Source organism: Centrocercus urophasianus, unplaced genomic scaffold, assembly GCF_019232065.1.
Source record: "Centrocercus urophasianus isolate 14NV4802_14NV808 unplaced genomic scaffold, USGS_Curo_1.0 seq_427, whole genome shotgun sequence".
NCBI classification, from domain to species: Eukaryota; Metazoa; Chordata; class Aves; order Galliformes; family Phasianidae; genus Centrocercus; species Centrocercus urophasianus.
Genome location: NW_024885008.1, coordinates 17,040 through 37,653, shown reverse-complemented (window position 1 = coordinate 37,653; position 20,614 = coordinate 17,040). Strand labels below are relative to the sequence as shown.

At 43.8% G+C, this 20,614-nt stretch overlaps 1 protein-coding gene across 1 annotated transcript in view; it reads left to right on the top strand.

Moving 5' to 3' along the window:
• Nucleotides 1-6,539: 6,539 nt before the first annotated feature.
• LOC122168481 (CKLF-like MARVEL transmembrane domain-containing protein 8) overlaps nucleotides 6,540-20,614 on the top strand; it is a 28,856-nt gene continuing 14,781 nt past the window's right edge. The window contains exon 1 of the mRNA XM_042833846.1: nucleotides 6,540-6,706. Within this exon, the coding sequence (XP_042689780.1) occupies nucleotides 6,542-6,706 (165 nt within the window). The 5' untranslated portion in view covers nucleotides 6,540-6,541. The remainder of the gene's footprint in view (nucleotides 6,707-20,614) is intronic.

The window sequence follows — 20,614 nt, the reverse complement described above, 5'->3', positions numbered from 1 at the left end:
ATTTTGTGCTACAGATATTTGTTTCTTTGGGTTTTTTGTTTGTTTGTTTTGTTTTTGTTTTGTTTCAGATCTGAGTCTGCTCTATGGATCACTTTGTGATAATAATAACAGGGTCACTTTGTTCTTTGTGTTCACAGAAGTATTTTGACACTGGTCTACTGATTTGAAAATACTGATACTGTGTATCTCAGTCATTTGAGATTTCAGAGCATTCTGTGGTAAAATTTTGTTCTTTCAATGAATAGAAGTTAAATATCCCACAGAGAATGGCTGTGAAGAGCTGTGCAGGACTGTAAAACATCTGCCTGCATTTCTCTGCCTTCTCCTTCCACTGCTGCATTCTCCAAGATGTAGGTCAACCTCCTGCCAGGCGTTCTCCTCTCCATCACTCCAGCCTCCTGTGCCTCTGCAGTTAGACTGTTAACCTCTCCCCAGCCAGCTGCCACTTTTCTCAGTAGATCCTTCAGCCACAAAACAGGAGCAGCTGCAACAAAAACACGCCTGTTGTTCCTCTTCCTGCCCAGTTTCTTTTGACTTCACCCTAACCCTCAAACTTTGAAGAGCTGATTCTTATGCAAGCACCATCCTTACTGAGAAGAGCCCATAGATGTCTTCAGTGAAAATGGCTGTACTGTAGTACACTAGTCCTTGTTTCTACTGTAGAAATATAGAACTGTAGAATCATTAAGGTCAGAAAAGACCTCTACAATCACCTAGTCCAACCACCAACTCACCCCACCATGCCCACTGACCTCATCCCTCAGTTCTTGCACACGGTTCTTGAGCACCTCCAGGGATGGTGACTGCACCACCTCCCTGGGCAGCCTGTGCCACTGCCTCACTGCTCTTTCTCAGAAGAAATTCTCCCTCATATCCAACCTGATAAGTGTTTAAATGGTGGCAGTAATCAGCACTTAAAGCTAGTGTGGAACTGCTAAAGAAAAAGATCACCCTTGACAGTTGTCAATTCCCTTTTTGTTTTCAGGTAGTTAATGAAAGGCTGAACAGTTCCACTGTGATTTCTCTCAGCCTCATCCATGATTAGGAACAGCGTTTACTCTCTCCTCCAAGCTTCTGGCATCAGTTTGCTTGCAGTCTTTATTAATGTTTAGTTCTCTTGCTTTGCTGTGATCAGTACAAAATCTAGAAACGTCTGAGACCTGAAATACATGACCTATTATGCTAAATTGTTAAGAGGTGAATGGAGGTTGCTTTGTATATACGTACACATAGTGGAGACATCCAGTAGCTGGCAGGTACAGCATCAGCAGACAACATGGCTGGAAACTGAAGCTGGACAAATCCAGACTGAAAGTAAAGCATTTTAAAAGTCTACTTCGGGATGGTGACCCCATGGAGAACATTCATGAATGAGCCTCAGGGACAGCCTTTGTCTGAACATTCTTAGGGAACAAAAAGCTCCTTCCTCGCATAAGATGATACAGGATACTTGAGTATCCAAGTGGCTTGTGATATGCAGGTGTGAGAAGACAAGGCCAGCAGCTGTGCTCAGAGCTGTGCTTGCATGCTCACTATAGGACAGCTGAAGACAACTGAGAAGCAGCGCTTGAAATGCAGTATAAACAACACAACAACAGCATCCATTCTGAGATTTGTACATAGACTTCTCACTTTCATCTCTCCCCTTAACTGAGTAGGTACACCCTCTGCTCTGAAGTTAGCTGTATGTGTGTAGCATGCAGGGACTGTGAAGTACAAATCTCTCTGGAGGAAGTAAGCAGCTTTTCCTCAACACACTGTTTAAGGCACAGTTGCATTTGGGAAGGATTCTAGGATTCCCAGAGGAGATGGGACAGCTGGTGAAAGCCTAAAGCATAGAAGACACGTGGTCTATGTACTTTGTGACTTCTTTTCTTAGCGCAGTCTCTGTCAATGAACAGTTTACTTAGAGTCACGGTAATGTGTTTGAAAAATTGGAAAAAAATTGAGAAGTCAGTATGTTACTGTTTATAGCATGGACTTAATTCTCTGTATGGTGTATCACGTGTAATAAGACAACTTTTTGACACTCTGTTTACAGTCCTGCCTGTTCATGTAACACAGGTAAACATCATGTGTTGAAAGAAATAATTGAAAGAAAAGGCACGTGAAATGTAAACAGCTGATTATTGTATTTTCCTGCCTTAGGGCAGTAACATTTGTGTCTGATGGTGAAATCCAGTGCACTCTTGTTACCCAAGTTGATGGACTTTGTGTTACTATTGATCATAGGCTCCAGAATTTTGGGGTGTCTGAGCAGCAGAGCCAAACAAATACTGTGTTCAGTAACCTCACGTACAAACACAAATCCTTCTACGGATTTCAAGAGCAAGAGCCATTTTGAAAATGAGAGGTTATCATCTATTCACTCTCTCTTGCAATGTTAGAAGAGCCTCAATATCAAGTATTGTGATACTGAAAGTCAATTTTACTCTACTAAATGCTGGTTCGTTTAGAGTCATCTGTCTTGACTGATCACCAGGCATGTTTATAGTATATCTCAGTACTGAAGTCAAACTCTAGTATTTCTGGTTTGGGCTAGTGTAAATCAGATTTTCTGTAGAGCTAGATAAGCTGTCAGAGAGTCATGTATGTTATTAATTATTTACTCTAAATACACAGCTCAGAGCCTATACATTGCTGGTTCCAAAAAGCCATTAGGAAATATTCCAAGCATGGTTTTAACATTAGATTTATTGCTTACTGGAAATATCCTCAGATGAGCACAGTCGGATGTCAAGGGTGAAAATATTTGGCCTGGACATCCGACACTATTCCTATTCCTATTCCTCACATCTAGCCTGGGTTCCATAGCAAATACAATTCCTTTTTTGTTCTCTTTAGAGTAAACTCACTTATTTTTCTTAGATCACTCCTACGTTTTAAAGAACACAACTTTTTGTTGCTGACTGAAATGTCCTGATGACTAATGAAAACTTTCAGTCACCTTTCCTTTATCTGTTCACTTGTTTTGCTTAGCTGACTTTGACATTTGGAAGTTCTTGGATTTGGGAGGGGTGAAGGGAAGTTGTATTTCAAAACCAGAAAAACAGTTCAGGAAATTCCAGTCATCTCTGCTCCTTGGTCGTGTGAATACACTTTAATGAGCACTTCCAGTGGGCCACATTGTTGCTAATACAGTAGTTCTGGAGAGCTCAGTCAGAAATCTCAAAAATGTTGATTCCTCAGGATTTGAGACCCAAACCAGCTTAAGTGGAAGAATCTGTTAATTAGATATCAGGACATTTCAGCAATAATTCCTTTACTTAGAAACATTATAATACTTTTATCAGCTCTTTTGCTTTTACTAAAACAATTGAACAGGAAAGCTTCAAAGCATTATTTTTCTTCTAATCACAGTTTACTTTGTGAGGAGATACAGGAGTTGACAAACAAAGGTAAGAATCCTGACTGATGCTTGAAAGGCTCACTAATCCTTCCCTTGAAAGGTTCATTTAAAATACAGAAAATGGGCCACCTTCTTCTCTCTTGGTAGTTTTGTAATGAAAGGTTGATTGTTCAAGCGGCAGCGTTCAATTATTTTGCTTCTGATGCTATCTACGTGTAAAAAAATCTAGCTAAGCTCAGATGCTCCCTGCAGGCTTTTCAGTTGGAGCCTTCAGTGCAAGATGCAAAACAAAAAGCAAGAGTTTCAGAGTTTACATTCTAAATGTAATGGGTTATACTGTCAGGTTAAAGGGTGAAATTTACTTCCAGAAATGCGAGCAATTTGGAAAAGCTGCTGCAGCATTTGCCGTTTGTTTTGTTTTTTTTTAAGTGAAACTCATTTCTTGATTATGTTTGCTGGAGAAAATTTTGCTAATTAGGGAAGTCAGAGCAGTAGCTAGAGTTCAGAGAGAAGTTGCCCAGCAATGTAGCCATCCACTTCTTGCTGAATTAGTTCCAATATTTGACATCCTCAGCAGACATTAAAAACATATGCTATATTAATAGTTTTAATACAGTTGAAACAAAATAAATCTCTCTCTGCATCTGTGTTTAACTTTTTTCCCCGAGGACCTGGGATGCTCAAACGATATACATAAGGACCAAAAGCCAAGGCGTGTATTGGTCTGATGTGTGATGGCCAAAAAAGTAAACAGCACTGACCTCCAGAAGTGCAGTGAGCAAAATACACAGTTTTAGCAGTATGTATAAAAGTTAAGCCCACAAAATAAATGCCCTGGAAACACGGCGAGAATATACATACAGTGGGAAATAAATCAGCTCTCAAAGTGGTAGTGATGGGAGTGACTCAAACCATTTTGAAATTTGTGTGGATTACTGCGTTGCTACTGATAGGAATTTTAGCCCCACATTTACTCACTTGTGGATGGGAAAGTTTACAAGTGATTCAGTGCTGCTAACTGGATCCGCACTCACAGCAACAGGGGCATCTCACAGTGGTTCTGGCTCTGGGGGGAAGCTTGGCAGCGCTGAACAATTAGTACACTTTTTATTTGCAAGCCAGCTGAAGCTGGTCTCTACACAAACCAATGCACAGTCTTCCTTACCATCTCAGCTCTTATTTTTAAAAGGAATGAAACAGGAATGCGACCAGTACAAAAACACTGGTAACTACACACACACACACACACACACAAAACATAGTAAAAAGTGTAAAATCGTTTATTTATGATTGAGATGCTGTGTTAAATGTTATGAGATGTTAAGTGTGGTCTGCTTACTTTTTTCCTCACACAGTGTATCTGTATATCATACCCCACTGAGTAACCGGCACCTCATTCTGATGACCCGCTCAGCTCATGTTTGCAAAACGCTGTCACATTTTTTCTGCCAGCTCAAAGCAAAGTCACCCGTGCCTTTGAGTATGCATGCAGAGGCTCCACTGATCCCGAGCCAAGGCACACCTTCAAAGCACCCCCGTGGAGCCTGTGTTGTGACATGCTTACACTGTAAGAGAGGCACAATCAAGTATAAGCAGCAGTTTCTTTGGGTAATTCGCATTTCCCGTACTGCTGGGAGAAACCGCATCCTCCTCCTCCTCCCTCTCCAGCTCGTTCGGTCCCCTGCTGAAAGGTAACACTGCAAGCACATCCTTTGTTAGCCAGCGGGAGAGCAGCAGTAAACAATTCGAGGACAATAGCCACCAGACATATGGAAAACACTTCACTTTTACTGAGTTGCCACTTACAAATGCTTCACTAATGAGAATTCCTGAACGCTGAAGGAAGCTATCACCTGCTGGCTCCTTCTTGAAACACTGTGCTTTCTGTGGAATGGAAGGTTGCATTAGAAGCTCTTAAATGACCCACATTTTTTTTTATTATTATTTTTAAAGGGGACACTTAAGGCTAGACTGGAAAGTACAAACAAATACAGGTCAGGGAACAGCTCAGCACTGTCAGGTAGTAGTTTAGCAATGACCTCATACTTTCCATTTCCAGTGTCCTTCAGTGTTTGCCTTTACAATGCCTTGTACACCACAGAGACTCTGGATTGTTTGGGAGATGCCAGCTAAATCCCCAATTTCAGCTCTCAGGAGGCTGCTGCAACTTCCAGTCCCTGGTGTCTGCCTGTGGCCTGTCTGTGGTGGTCGCGCTCCCACAGACCACCTGCAGCAACCCGTGTTCCTAGGATGTCTCCATTGGTGCTGGTTGCAGGTGACTGTGCAGATGGACAATGCTGGGGATGGGCTTACCAAATGGTGCTTACCAACCATGGGATTCCACAGAGCATTCCTCAGCTGCTCTGGAAGAAAGCCCAACACCTTTGTGTGCGTAAAGAGCCTGCAATCAGATGGCAGCTCCAGATCAATCATAGGATTACAGAACTATTAAGGCTGGAAAAGAGCACTAAGATCACCTAGTCCAACCATCAGCCCATGCCTGTGACTGCTCACAGACCTCGTCCCTCAGTGCCACATCCACACGGTTCTTGAGCACCTCCAGGGACCGTGACTGCACCACCTCCCTGGGCAGCCTGTGCCACTGCATCACTGCTCTTTCTCAGAAGAAATTCTTCCTCATATCCAACCTGAACCTCCCCTGGTGCAATTTGAGGCCATTCCCTTTCATCTTATCACCGTTACCTGGGAGCAAAGGCCAACCCCCACCTCACCACAGCCTCCTTTCAGGCAGCTGTAAAGAGCGATCAGGTCTACCCTGAGCCTCCTCCAGACTGAACAATCCCAGCTCCCTCAGCCGCTCCCATCAGACTTGTGCCCCAGACCCCTCACAGCTTTGTTGCCCATCTCTGGACACACTCCACGGCCTCGACGTCCTTCTTGCAGTGCGGACCCAAAGCTGAACACAGCACTCGGAGCGCGGCCTCAGCAGTGCGTAGCACAGAGGGACGATCGCCTCCCTGCTCCTGCTGGTTGCACTATTTGGCCGCACGCAGCCCTCCCTCGCGCTGGGCTCCCCCTCCCCACTCAGCACACCCCCGCGGCGCCGGGGCCGCACAAAGCGGGGCGGCGGCGGAAGGTTTCCCGCCGCCCGGGAGGCGGCCGCCCTCGCCGCTGCCCCCGCCCCGCCGCTGGGCTCGGGGCCGGCCGGGAGGCGCGGGGCAGCCCCGAAGCATGGAGCCGCCGCCGCCTCTGGAGCAGCCGCCGCGCCCGCGCTCCCACACCGTGACCACCACCAGCAGCTCCTTCACCGCCAACCTGTCGGCCAGCTCCAGCACCCTCGCCTACGACAGGGAGTTCCTGCGGACCCCGCCCGGGCTCCTCATGGTGGCCGAGATAGTGAGTGCGGGGCGGGGCGGGGGGGCACGGCAGCTCTCGTCGCTGTAAGAAGTTCTGCTTTAGTTTAAACGAGTTGGTCGCCTGAAAAACGCATCAGCGGGTGACCAAGCTCTGCAGGGCGCTGCAGGTCAGGTGGCAGCGAGTTAGCGCCGGCCGCAGCCCGCGGTCCCGTCAGCCCTCGTAGCGGGGACGGTTCGGGCTGCCGAGTGACTTCTGGAGGCGCCTCTGAACTCCGCAGGCTGCGTGTGCTTCTGTGTCACAGCGCACCGACAGCCGCTTGCCAGTCACACGGCTTCTCTCCGTTTTGTAGTCAGTAACATTTCCCTGCGATCCCAGTCAGATAGATGCGCGAGCCAGAAAGGATGGGAGCCCCGTGGGTTTGTTTTTTGCAGGGCTTGGTGAGATGCAAGCAGGCACGTGCTGAGGCTCAGTTGTGCAGCACGGTGGCAGGTGGCACGGGGTGCCCACCTCGGTGTTAAGCAGCAGGCACACGGCATCTCTGAGCCTGCTCATCTGCACTGCTAGTAATTGAGGAGCTTAAAGGGCTTGTTGTCCTGGCCAGTTTTCTTTGAATTTCCCTGTGTTGCTTTTGCTTTGATGGTGGTGGAAATACTGCTTACTAAACCAGGTTCATTTCCATTTGGAAACATTGTGCTTCAGTCGTGCTTGTGGCTCAACTGCTTGCTACCTTTCCAGTAAGATAACCCAGAGAATCTTCAGGTGTTTGACTGTAGGCGGGTTTCCAGGGTTAGATGTAGGGGAGGCTTTGCTGTGTGGGACATCTGTGAATAAAGGTCTTAGTTGTGGAAAGAAAAGCATCTTTTCCATTCTTTTTCAGTTACCAATTACAACAAAATTCTGAACTTTTCTTGTACATCATCCAAACTCTAAGAGTTGTCCGGAGCATTCCCCAGCCCACTGGAACCTGGCTGTATGTCAGCTGTGGATGAAGCTTTATGTTCATGTGGATGACGCTCCATGGCCATGGATAGGCTCCTAATGACTGACCCTTTAATGTGTGCTTTCCCATTAGGGATGACAGATGATGATACCTGTGTGGCTTTCCTTTCCAAGCAAAGTGTTGATGGTTTTCTTGGGGACTTTGTTTCCTTCACACATCCCTGGCTTGTAGAATAATTACAGGATGATTCTTCATCCAGCATGTTGATGTGAGTTCTTTAAACATTGACACTTAGAGTCAAGTTTGGTCTAAATTTTAGAAGTACCTCAGGGGAAATATGTTTGGCAGCTTTGAGAAGAACTTCAAAGCTACCTGACCTTGTAGGCCAACAAAAAATTGTGTCTTCACTGCAGACTTCCACTCACATGCTTTTGCTGGTCAACAGAGTGAAGATGTGTGGTTCCTGATAGCTCAGGGGAGCCGATGGAAGTCTCTGAGGTAGATAAACTTATCCAGGTTTGTGATGGGCTGTTTGAGAGAAAGGAGGACAATTCTGATAGCAGATTAACAGCATTAAGGCAAGCCTACAGAAGTACTGAAAGGTGGCATCCACAAGGAAATTCCAATGGTTCTCAGTTTAACTGATAATTTTAGCTCCATTTATTTTAAAGGAGGTGAAGATGCTGTTCTGTGAAATGAAAGACAAATATACTAGTAAATACTTTTAGATGGAATTAACTGAAGTTATTAAAATCAAATGATTTTATTTGAATGTTTATATATGTGCGTGTGTGTATTAGACACTGGATTTTGGCCAAACCATTTCCACTAGTTCTGTATGATTTTTTTTTCTGAGAGGAAGTGTGCTTTAGCAGAGCATGGCTAGCTTCATATAAGATCTGGGTTTCAAGTTGGCACCAAATCCATCAATTCCTGCCTGTTCCGATCATCCAGTGTGTCTCAAAGTGTTGTCATGCCTGCACAGAATGGCTGCTCAGGGTGTTTCTGACCCTCAGCACTGACCCCCCAGCTGTCAGCGCTGTCCTTTGCTAAAAAGTTGCAAAGCTGTAAATGGGTCGGGCTTGTATTTGTGTCTGTATTTCACCTTGGGAGTTCTCAACCTGATGGATTGCTTTCAGTCTGCGTGCCATGCTCTGAGCTGCAGCAGCTGTGTAGGCGCCTACATAGCTGTGCCTCTGCTGCCCTGCTCTGAGACACCAGCTAGGTGGGCAGGGAACGGGAATGCTTTTAGGAGCAGCTTTCATTGCTCACCCACTCATCAGCTAGACACCATGTTTGTTAGGATGCTGTGTTAAAGCTAAGCCAGAGGCTTGAAGCAGGAGCACTGAAGAATTAGCACTGCATGTTTGATTACTGCCACTGTCAATCAGCAGTGTGCACATTGAAGTTTGTGGCTGCTGGTTTTGAAACAAGAGCTCTCTTTGTGTAGATAAAGGGCAAATCTCTGTTATTCTTCTCCTCCTCAGCGTGGGTGCTGTGAAGATGAGTAATGGCTGTGTGCATTTCCAGGTGGGCTGGTAACCAGATATGGTACATTCAGATTTACCAGCTCCTAGGAGGATGTTCTTTGCTGTGCTGTAAAACACACATCTGCTATTAGCTCAACCTGCTGCTTCCAATTGCTTCAAGATACGTTGGCTTTATAAAGACAGATGGGTAAAGTATTATCTGTTTCTATGTAACTGCTTTAAAATGAGCATAAAGCTGGGGTGGAGTTGGCCATGCACATTCAGCAGTGATGGAGCTGTGTATCCACACCTGGTTCAGCCTCACGCTGTAATGCCTTTGGGTCTGGAACTGCACATCCAGTGAGTGAGCACAGAGCTGCAGGTGGAGGTGTCGGCTGGAAATTACCAGGTGATGGCAGATATCCATTGCCTTCTATGCGGCCAGAGGGCATGCAAGGCTTCCTGCCCTTTGCTAGGGAAAGAATTGGGGTTGGTTTATAATACCACTGGATTTCTAAGAGAGGCCTTTGAGAACTGGTGTAAAATGCAGCTTTGGTGTGTGGAAGTTTATCCAAATTAGTTTAACACGGAAGTCATGATGTGTGATGAGCAAGGCAGTGGCTCCTGACTCAGGAGATCTGTATTTGCTGCCCTCAGTGCACTGGGTGGTTGTTGGCAGCAGAAGGAATTTCTCTGCATCTCAGTGACTTCAGCAGTCAATCACCTGAGTTAATGCTGCAGTAGAAGTGCATCCTGCAGAAGGTAGCAGGTACTGATTCCCATAGCATGCTCCCTAAAAAGGAGCATTTAGATTTTGGAAAGAAGCAAGTATAGTAATTTCCAGAGATGACTGCTGAGTGTTTCTTTTCCATACAGTGATGGCTCAGAAAGACTGTTTGTGGGAATTTTATGGCTCTGATTAATGGTGGCAAGCAGTACCTCCTGAGCTCTCAGTCAGTTCCTCAAGTCAAGCATTACTGATCACTTTGCAGAAGTGAAGTTTTTGTGGTTGCCGTGGATGTGGTTACAAAGGTATTTACTTTCCAGCACAATTACATTGATTTCTTCAGACTGTTGCCTCACGCCAGTGTGTTGCTAGATGCAGATCCTCTCTTAAAACTTGCCCCGGTCATTCTAAGGTTTGTGATGGCTATTTGTCCCTAACAAAACCAAATATTACCTAGCTGCAAAAGGTCTGGGAGGTTTTTATGCTGCAGCTGCAAGTGAAAGCTTGTGATGGTGTAATTTTGAGTAAATTGTAATTGCAGTCATGTTTCCTTGTACTGTACAGATTAAAGCTATACATTACTCTTTGTGTGAAATGCCCAGAATGCGATAGGTGCTTGAAATAGAAGCTTGAGAGGTGCTTATTTATGTTACTGGCAACACATAAAATTGTGCTTCACATTTACATTTCTGGAGAATAAAAATAATTTTGATGACTGTTTCTTTATTCTTCAAATGAACCTTTGGAGGCATAGTTCAGGCAGGAAATCTTGTTTAACTTGCTTATTCCAGTGCAACGGTGAGCCTGGGAATGTTAAATAGTTACTGTCGAATTTGAAACATAGAAGTTACCAAAAGCAGAACCTGTCATTTCCAAATGTCTGTTCTTTTTCCCTTTTAGTAGAAGCCTAAGTAGAAGTAGAAGTAGAACCCTTTAAATGGGTTTTCAGGTTTTGAATTGTTAGCAATGAAATCATAGAAACGTTAAGAAAAACAGTGGGAACACGTACTATAGAATACTCAAAAGACATAAATTATACTTAGCTCTTAAAGTTGTCCTTGTGTTTTGCTTTTTCTCTGCCTGCAGTTCAGAGCTTTTGTATAGATGCCGTGCTCCTGCACCCCTAGTTCTTGGAACAGCCTCAGAAACTCAGAGAGAGATTCTTGAAGCCCCTTCCCTCACCTGAGCAGCCCCAGCACTTTCTCTGGGATCATTGGCAGTAGGGATTTTTTTCCTTTTTGCAATAAAATTGTTACTGCAATCAAAACGTGTCCGCATGCATGAAGGTGACAATGTTGAGGCACCTTCTGATGTGCTGAACAAGTGCTTTGCGTGAAAGAGGTGCACATAAGCGTGGTCTTAAAATGATTCACTTGGAACTACTGAGGGAAAAAGCTACTCTGTTCTCATCAATCACTTCATTCAGGAGCTTCATCTTTCTGCACATGAATAAGAAAACATACAGTACAAAGTCTGGGCTCTATCCTTTGTTCTTGATCAGCCAGAACTTTCACTGAAGTCAGGTTTCAGTTCTCACTTATTTCAGGTGCCATCATTCCATCACTAATCGCTGTCATCCTTGGTGTCATGCATTCATACATCTGTGTGACTTCCATCTGCCTCCAGGATTGTAGTGTTCACTTGAGTTCTGTTTCCTAGAGGCTTTTGATTTCCTGGACAAGGTCAGGGTGTTTCCTTGGGAGGAGAAAAATGTTTGGTGACACACAAGAAAACAGAAGCTTTGGAAATGGTGTCAAATGTGCTCCAGGTGCAGGTTGAGCAGTATGAAGTCTGACGTGGTAAGAGGGTGAAAATGCCTTTCAAATTGAATGCAGATATTTTACAAAAGGTCAAAAATGCAAAATATTCTCAATATCTCAAGGTTAAGGTGGAATATGTATGAAATGCCATTATCTCTTGATGAGAAGAATGCTTTAAAGACATACTTAAGCATCAATTTCGTTCTTGGGTGGATAGTGAATATAATACGATTCCTTCTCCCTCACCTCTGCCAAACTCTAGAAAACAATCATTTTCCTCTGTACCTACAAAAATTCTTATGCAATCCAAAGGCAGTTGTTTTTTTTTTTTTTTTTTTTTTTTTGCCTTCTGTAGCTAAAATGCATGGTCCTCCCAGTATTTCTAATGGCTGCTTGGCCAGGAAAAAACCTGTTTTCCATGCCGTGCATGACGAAGTGGTGCATTTGCTGGTAACACTGTAAAAATGCAAACAGAGAAAGGAGAAAGGCAGAAAGGTGAAAGGGCTGGGGGTCAGAACCATAACAGACCCCCAGCTTTCTGATTGCTGGTCTTACCCATTAGCAACGTGCTTCACCCCCTGCAGCAGCAGCAGATGCCTTTCAGTCCCAGCTCTAGGATGCAGGGAGCACTCCCATGTGTGCCTGGAGAACCAGCGCTGTGCAGTGTGATATTTCTGCACTTGTTCCTGTTTCCATTCCAGAAAAGCATTAGAACTACTGCCCTTGGAGAGAGCATCAAGCCCTCTTTTCTAGGATCAACTCACAAATGAATTTTAGCGCTTGCCAAATCTTTGGCAAGGCATTCTGTTCAGCCAGTTCCTGTGGAAGCTGCTAGCACTGATTCACCTGTTTCTGAAGGATCGGGAGCACTGAGTCACTGCTTTCTGTGGGAGCTGGGGCTGGCCAGAGGAAGGCTTGGAGCTAACCTTAACATGAGTGAAATGGGAGAGCTGGAAGCCTGGTTCGTCCTTCACTGAATCTGTCCTGAGCATGACTCCACTTTTACTGAGTTAGAACACGAGAATGAGTGTTCACTCCCGTTGTTTTTGCAAGGTATATGCGTGCAAATGATCCGGGTGCAACCACGAGTTTGCTGGGACAAAACCTCCAAAGCAAAACAAAAAGGGTTTCATTACGCTGCTGTCATTAGAGCAAGGCTGTAACGGCAGCTTGTTCTGGGCAGCCACGGTGGTTTTGTTCAATCTGAGATGCGCTAAAATCAGACTCTGTAGAATGGAGATGAACTAAGTAAGCATGGTTGTAATCAGCAGTTTGTTGTCGCGGTCTTTGGATAAATCATCATGTAGTTACAAAGAACAAACGTATTGAAAAATCCTCATTAGGGCTGGAAGGGGGCCATGTGGGGAAACGCTCTCTGATCATCATCTCCAGTAATTGCTGTTTGTGTTTAGCTGATAGCCCGATGTGCGCAAATTAAAAGGAAATCTGTAAAAACCTCTGCTTCATACCTGAAAACAAGACTGGTTTCTGTCATCAGCTTCAAATGTGCCTGCTTTATCCAATCCTGCATTTAAATGGATTCAAGGTGACACTGTTCTGCATAGGCTCCATTCATTTAGCCTGGAAACGAGACAGCCACTAACAAGATCCTTTTTTTTCCCCCTTTAATGTATGTGTAGTGATTACGCATTAAAGAGTTCCTTCCACATGTATTTTAGCAGCCTCATCTCTTTTCATTTGACGAGCACGCTATTCCCAAGGCTGCAACTCCTGCTGCAGATAATAGCTGACACAAGGCCGTGCAGTTTTGAAATATGAGGAGGTATGGCAGAAATTTAAAAATCAAGATGCTGAGGATGTTTCTGGCAGGAGTCAAACACTGAGAGGCAGAGGGACAGCCAGAAGAAGCCTCCATCAAAAGTTAAACCTCTACAGTGTATCTTTAAAATGGCACTTAAGTGATAAAATCTGCCTTGGCTGTCTCCACTTGGAGACTCTTCAGAGCGAGCTCTGACAGGATCAGGTGAGGGAGGGTGATCCTGTGGGTAGATGAGTGCCTGCTACTGCTGATGTAGCTCACAAGGCATAAAGTAATGCACGGTTGTCTTCTGCAGGCTCAGAGCACAGCTACGATACATGCTGCTTTCATCAAGGAGCTTCTGTCACAGTTATGGAGCAGGGAGGTTTCCTGGGAGTAGACTAGAGTATTGCGTGTTCTGTACAGCACTGGAGGAAGGCAGATGTGAGTAAGGAAAGGGATCACTCAAGGAGAAAAGGTGCTCTCTCGGCCAGCAGCTTCATGGGAAATCTGAGTTTTATCTTTCGCCTGCAGCGCATTGTTCCTGTGAGATGCTTGAGCAAATAAGGTGGGCTTTTCAGTGTCCTCCCTTTTCTCCTTGTTTTCTGGGTCACTGACTTTGGGTCTAAGGTGCAAAAGAAATGATTATTTGCAGTCATAGCCAAGTCAGTAAGAGCTGTGTTCAAAAGAAGCAAAGTGCAAGTTAAGTACTGTGGGAAAAAAGAAGCAGTTTTCCAGCAAAAAATTTGGCAAGAAATGGATGCTTTTGACTTCAATTTTAGTGCAATCTCTTTAAAATTCTGAAGGCAGCTATCTAGTCTGCTGCTGCACGCAGGTGATGCTACAGAGGAGAGGAAAATCTGTGGTCCTGTAATTACAGACTGCAGCACCATGTGTGTTTACTAGGGATAGAATGAAGATGTGTGAAGAACTTTCTCTCTGGCACTGTTGCTTACTGAACAGAAAGATATTTTAACATATGGTTGTGCCTACCTCTGGCTTGCTCATTCCTCTGCCTCTTTGTCCCTGTCATAATTTTATGATTTTTTAAGGGTTTTCATTGTGGGGTTTTTTTTTGGGGGGCCCCCCCCCCGATGGAGAAGGGATGGAGGTTTTGGTTCTTTTATTCCTTCAAGCCTTCCTGCCCCACTGCTCTGGACAACTTGCTGAAGGTCTGCTTTGCAGGATCTCCATCAGGACAGCCTTTCCTTGGGCTTGGCACAGACCACATAGAAGGTGCAGCTCCTGCCATAAGAATAGGGCAAAACAGGGTCTTATGGTAAGAGATGTGAGGCAGCTGAAAGAACAGGCTCTGCTCACTGTAAGACATCCATCATTAGTGGTTTGACAAAACTGTAGCTGGACAAATCTGTGATAAAGTACTGTGGCATTTAAAAATAATATTGCAACATTAATACAATGATTTAGGAGGTTATTGGTGAATTATTGTAGCATGTTTGTTTCTTGCATTGCTAAAGGGGCTTACTTTTAAGTAAACATGCTTTAGGCTGAACTAACTGTGAATGCTATAGACATGGGGCAGATTGGACAGACTGGGTTTTGGTCAGACCTACCACCATCTCCCAGAAAGGAAAGATTTTTGAAAAAGCTAAACAGTACTTTGGTGTAAGAAATGGGTGAACACATGGAAAAGCAGGATCTCTGTTGGAATTTCTGATTTATATTTTGGAGCCTCACTGTGTGCATAAGCAGTGACCATTGGGATGCACGGGACAGTCACAACCTTTACGTCTCTTGTGGATTGCCTGCTGGGCACTGCTAAGGTGTGGCACTGTACAAACAGCACATTATTAGTGTTATTTTTGTTTGGCTGGTTGGTTTTTTGTCCTAATGCATGTGAATTTGGCTATTTTCAGACTCTAAATACCAAATAAAATTCCTACTGCTCAAAAAGGTAATTATAGTTGAGAAATTATTATATTTAGATTTGGAAAACCACAGTTCTTACTGTTTTGAGTAAATCTTATATTAATGGGACTTGACTTTAAAAAAAGCAGTGTACAAGAGGGAAGCAGTGAGCCACTTGATGGGATTTCTTGTGGAGCAATTTCTGTTTGAACTGTGATCTCCGTGTAAATGTGTATAAAACTAGTTTTAAAGATATGACACAAGCCTACACTACTATAGTTCAGTGATGAGTGAAATAGCGATAAGCAACTTCTCATGTTACTAACTGCATCTTGTCATTTGTTGCACTTGTTTAATGATTTTTCCCTTTCTCTTCTCAGCAAAAATGGGGGTAGGAACGCAGAATAAGGTTTACAAACATTTTGTTCACGTTTGGGATTTCGTTTTAGACTTTGACCATCGTGAAACATGACCAGACATTTGCACAAAGAACTTGATGTTTTCTTTGTGCAGTAACAGAGGACTGTCTAGCAAATGTTTGCCTAAAGTAAGCAAATCAGGACAGTGTGTCAGGGATGAGATGGGGAATCTTAAGAAGTATTTCGCCAGGTCAAGTTAAAATTAAACAGAGCACAGAGCAATAAATGAAATGGAATTCTCTAAGCTCAGTTACGTTCTGTTTTCACTGTCTTACTAAATGGAGGAGTTGAATGCTAGCCCCTAAAGGCCCCAGAACTATGCCTGCAGTCATTGTCATTTCAAAACTGTTTTCTCCTAATCTTATTTTTTTTCAATATATTTCTTCAATTTAGGTCTCATGTACAACAAAATATCAGGGAGAACTGTGTTTTAGAACACATGATTTTGAATTGTGCTGGCTGTTATTTCTCTATTATATAGACAATGTACACAAACAAGATGATCCTGAGCCAAGGTGCAAAGAGAGTCCAGATGAGTTGATGGGAATCGAAACAGTTATTATGAAGAGAAGGTTATAATGATTTGGGTTTTGATACTATTAAAATCTGTTGTAAAATTCCCATTGACTTCAGACATCCCGACATCTCTGTGCATGAAACACAAAGACCAGGGAAGCCTGGCTCCAAGGAGGTTGCACAGCTCATCAGCACGCCTGTTGTTTGCTGAGCTCCTACAGATTACTGTCATTTCCTACCCACTTGTTGCCTTTGGTGAAGGATCAGCTTTGTTCCTTCCGTTCAGTGATGAAGAAAGAAGTGTTCCTGGGTTGTTGCTTTGGCCTCCGCTGTAGATCAGTCTAATGAAAGAGACTATCTTCCTCAAGGCTTTCCTCCCTGAGACCTCTGTGTGCAGCACTTGGTGTCAAATAAAGTAGAGATTGGGAGGGGCCCAACTCTTTACCCTTTGTTTGTTTGACCTATTGTACTGAAACTGACTTGGGGAAAATGAAAGGCTCAGTAAAATTGCTTCAAAGCAAAGTCTTGCTGCAAGGTTCTTTGCCCCTTCTGTGCATGCTTTTTTTTTGGTTTTTTTTGTTGTTGTTGTTGTTTGTTTTTATTTTTTTGTTTTTTGCTTAAACAGAGCTGCTGATTGGTGGCAAAAAGGAAAACTGCCAATCCTTCCTCAGACATACCCTTTTGTAACTCACATGTCTAATGTATGTATTTCCTTAAAGCTGCCTGTGGCCGTGTATGCTACAGATATAAGTACCTTGCTTCATGGTGAAGCATTAGTCTTTTTGTTACATCCACATCACCTTCAGGATATTCATAAATCCTAAGCATCAAAGCTGCACAGTATCACAAAGTCAATCTAAATGTGTTCCTATCCAATACATGAATGTGTCCCATGACTTTCCTGCCTCATCACTTGATTAATGTAAGGCTGCATGTATAAGCATTCTCCTGTATCAAAGGCAAATCACTTCACTTGCAGTGTTCTTTGTTTTCCCTTTGTGTGATCTAGCTAAGCTCTCAGCTAATGAAGTGCTTAGCCTAATTCCTTTCTGCTTGCAGTTCTGTTGCTAGACCTGCGATTTGTGTGCTGTAGGAAGTTATAGGATGACTCTCTGCACAGTTCAGTGGGCTGTTTTCACTGTGAGGATTTTAATGTGGGAATAGTTGGTAGCTTGAAGTAAGGGAATCTGTAAAGTACTTCTTTTTGTAGCCTACTGGTTTTGAGCTTTCTAAAGAATTTTCCCTCTTTGATTTAATTTTCTGCCTTTGACTTGAAACAACGAAAATAATGCTTTCTGGGGAAAATATACTAAATAGCTCTGACCCTGCACACAGACCTTTTAAACAAAATGCCAATATCAGTTTACTGGCTCCTGGCCTTCCCTTCCCCCTCAGTGGAAAAACAGGCACTTCTGAGTGGGAGGTAGATAGCTGAAATAATCACCAAAGTGTACTTGAACAAAGAGTGGTAAGACCTCCTTATTGTATCTGCTCTACTGTAATCATCGGGATGAAAATACTGGAAAGAAAGCTGTGGTCTGAATATGAGGCAAGGGAAAGGGGAAAGGTGTGGAAGTGAGCTCAGTAAATATCATTTAGTTGGTTGTATATACTGGGGATGTTGTAATTTAAACAAAACTACAGGAAAAGGCTCTGATTTTCCAAAAGAGCTGCTGGGATGGGAGCAGAGCCTGCAACTAGAGCAAAGCTTCAGCCTGTAACCCCCTCGGCTCCTTGGCTGTTGTTGCATTATGTTGAGCTCTCTCCCTTGTAATGTGGCATGCACGCTGTATCACTTGCTGTTACTGCACTGCAGGTCAAATGCAGACAGCTCGCAGTGAAGTCGGTTGCTGCACTTATGGGAATTGGTACCACCAGCTGCCTGCTGTTCATGGCAGCCTGCACCAAGACAGAGATGGACCCCACTCCTATGTCCCTAAACCACAAGCTGTGATCTGAGATGGACTTCTCCACCGGTGGCTGGTATTGTCCTTTCCTCACACAGTTTAATCTGTGCTATGCTTGGAGCCATGACTTGAGGCGTAGTCACGTGTTCTGGCTTTCTGCCTCAGCATCAGTGATGGGTGAGGGTGAGTGGGTAAGGCAGGCTGGAGAGCAAGCATGCATTGCTTGTATTTTGTTTAGATTTATTTGGGTCTCAGGATGAGGAGATTGGCTTGTCTTCTTTGGAACAAAATTCCAATCTGTGCTAGGAAGGTGAGCACTCTTTGCTCATATCTTTGGGAGTTGTACTGGTCTGCAGGCTAACAGCATGCCTGTCCAAAGGAAAGTGTTGTGCCTGCAGAGGAGCAGGAAGGTCAGTGTAGAAGGAATACTTTCCACCGTGACTTGTAATTGTCCAGGCATGGGGGTCCCACTAAATCAGGCATGTTCAACCCATAGCACAGCATGGCTGGCAATGTGGCATGGCCAAGGCCCATGCTATAAGGCGGGTGGCTCTTCACTACAGATTGGTCCCAGGCATGCACCCATCAATCAATAACAACCAAACGACAGGTGCCCTATTAACCCTGTGCTGGCTGAAATCAGCGCATGAGGAGAGCAGTGCTGTGCAGAGCTGACTCAAGAGATGGCAGATAGTTGTATGCATCGTGATACACTGGCTAGATACACTGCTCTGAACAGTGAAAAATACACAGTCGTTCTGTTTTGACGAAGGAATTTGAGAATAGGTTTCAAGACTGCAAAAAAAAAAAATCGTCAATTTATGTTGGTGACACCATTTTCAGTCCACGTAAATACATGACCTGGAAATTTTCAAATGGATCATAGAGAGTTGCAATCAGATATTCAACTCAAAAATCTGATCACGTCTCTTTGCCAGTCTTTCATAATCCTTATCTTAACAGAGAAAAATATCCTTTGCTTTACAATCACACTTTATTCATGTCATCACTTTTTGGCAGCACGCACATTTGTGAGCAACTGTTTTCAAGGATGAAGCATAGGAAGAGAAAAATTTCATCAAAAATCTCCGAAGAACACCTTGAGAGCTTAATAAGAACTGCAGCCACTGCCGCTAAACCTGATTGATGCATTAGTGTCACAAAAACATGTTCAAATATCCCACTGGATTTATGGTTTTGTTCCTCTCTTTATTAACATTTTAAGAAAAATATTAGAAATTAAGGTGTTTTGTTACGTATACATTAGTAATATTGTGTATTTTATGAGGGTTGCTCTGAAAGTAATGCCTCCTATTTCATTACATTGGCCCAAGATGTCAGATGCAGATGTTGGTGGTACATGTTGGCAGCAGAGGCTTAACCTTCCCACCAATATCCCAGTACGTGTTGTTGCCTTGTGACAGATGGCAGCAGAGGGGCAGTCTGACAGAATGGCATCTGACATGGAAGTGTGTATGAAGTAAAAGGGTGGAATTGAATCCCTCCATGCGGAAAAAAATGGTGCCCATTGACATTCATCAGCACCTGGCGAATGTCTGTGAGGACCAAATGGTGGATGGTGGCACAGTGAGGTGGGGGGTGATGTGTTCCAGCAGTGGCAACAGTAAGTCACCACCTCCTTCATTGCTGGAGAAAATGCATAGCTAATGGTGGTGACTATGTTGAGAAACAGTGTTTTGTAGCTGAGAATTTGCTCTATCAAATAGTGTTACTGTGCTGTGGTTTCCATGGAAATAAATAAGAGATATGACTTTAGGAGCAACTTATGCAGCCCAAGACAATTCCTCTTCATTCGGTGTGGCCCAGGCAAGCCAAAAGGTTGGGGATTCGTGTATTAATCCATGATAACCCAAGTGGTTTGCAGATGTCTTGAAGTCTCTGTTGGAAAATATGATTTAGAGACAGTAATGGAGTTGAATATGCATAAAACTCAAGGGTTATTAGCTTTCTTTTGGGGAGAGTGAGGCATAAATGCCTACAGGGAGAGCAACAGCCAAGAAGGGCTCGTTGTTCTTGAACGTTTCTTGATTTTTCTGTTCATGTACTACAGGAGGAAAATTCAGAAGCTCCAACTCCAGGCTGGTAGCTCTGTCATGCAGAAAGTTTAAAAGTTCTCTGTGCCATGCTGTTGGCTGCTGCTCACAGTTCAGTGTGCAGCCATAACCCAAACCAGTGATTTGTTTACCTTGAGTATGCTGAGCAGCAGTGTGCAGTAATTCATGAGCAGCTTTGTGTGCAGCTGTCACCCTTGTGGGGCAGCAACCTCTGTCAGGAAAGTAAAGTAGACATGAGGGGCATTAAATCATCTCTGGTCACTTATTTAAATCTGAATAAGCCAGTGTCTTCAGGCCATGAAGGTTTTTTTTCTTGATTGGAAACTTGCTTTCCTTGCACTAGAAAGCTGAGGTTTGCAGCCAGTTGTTTTGTTCTTTGTTTACAGAAAGCCCATTGAAGCAGTTGGGGGAACATTACACCCTCGCTCACATGCAGGCATATATATACTTAATTTATGACTTTGGTAGTTTGAATTTCAAGTGTCAGGTATCCTGTGGAGCTTTTT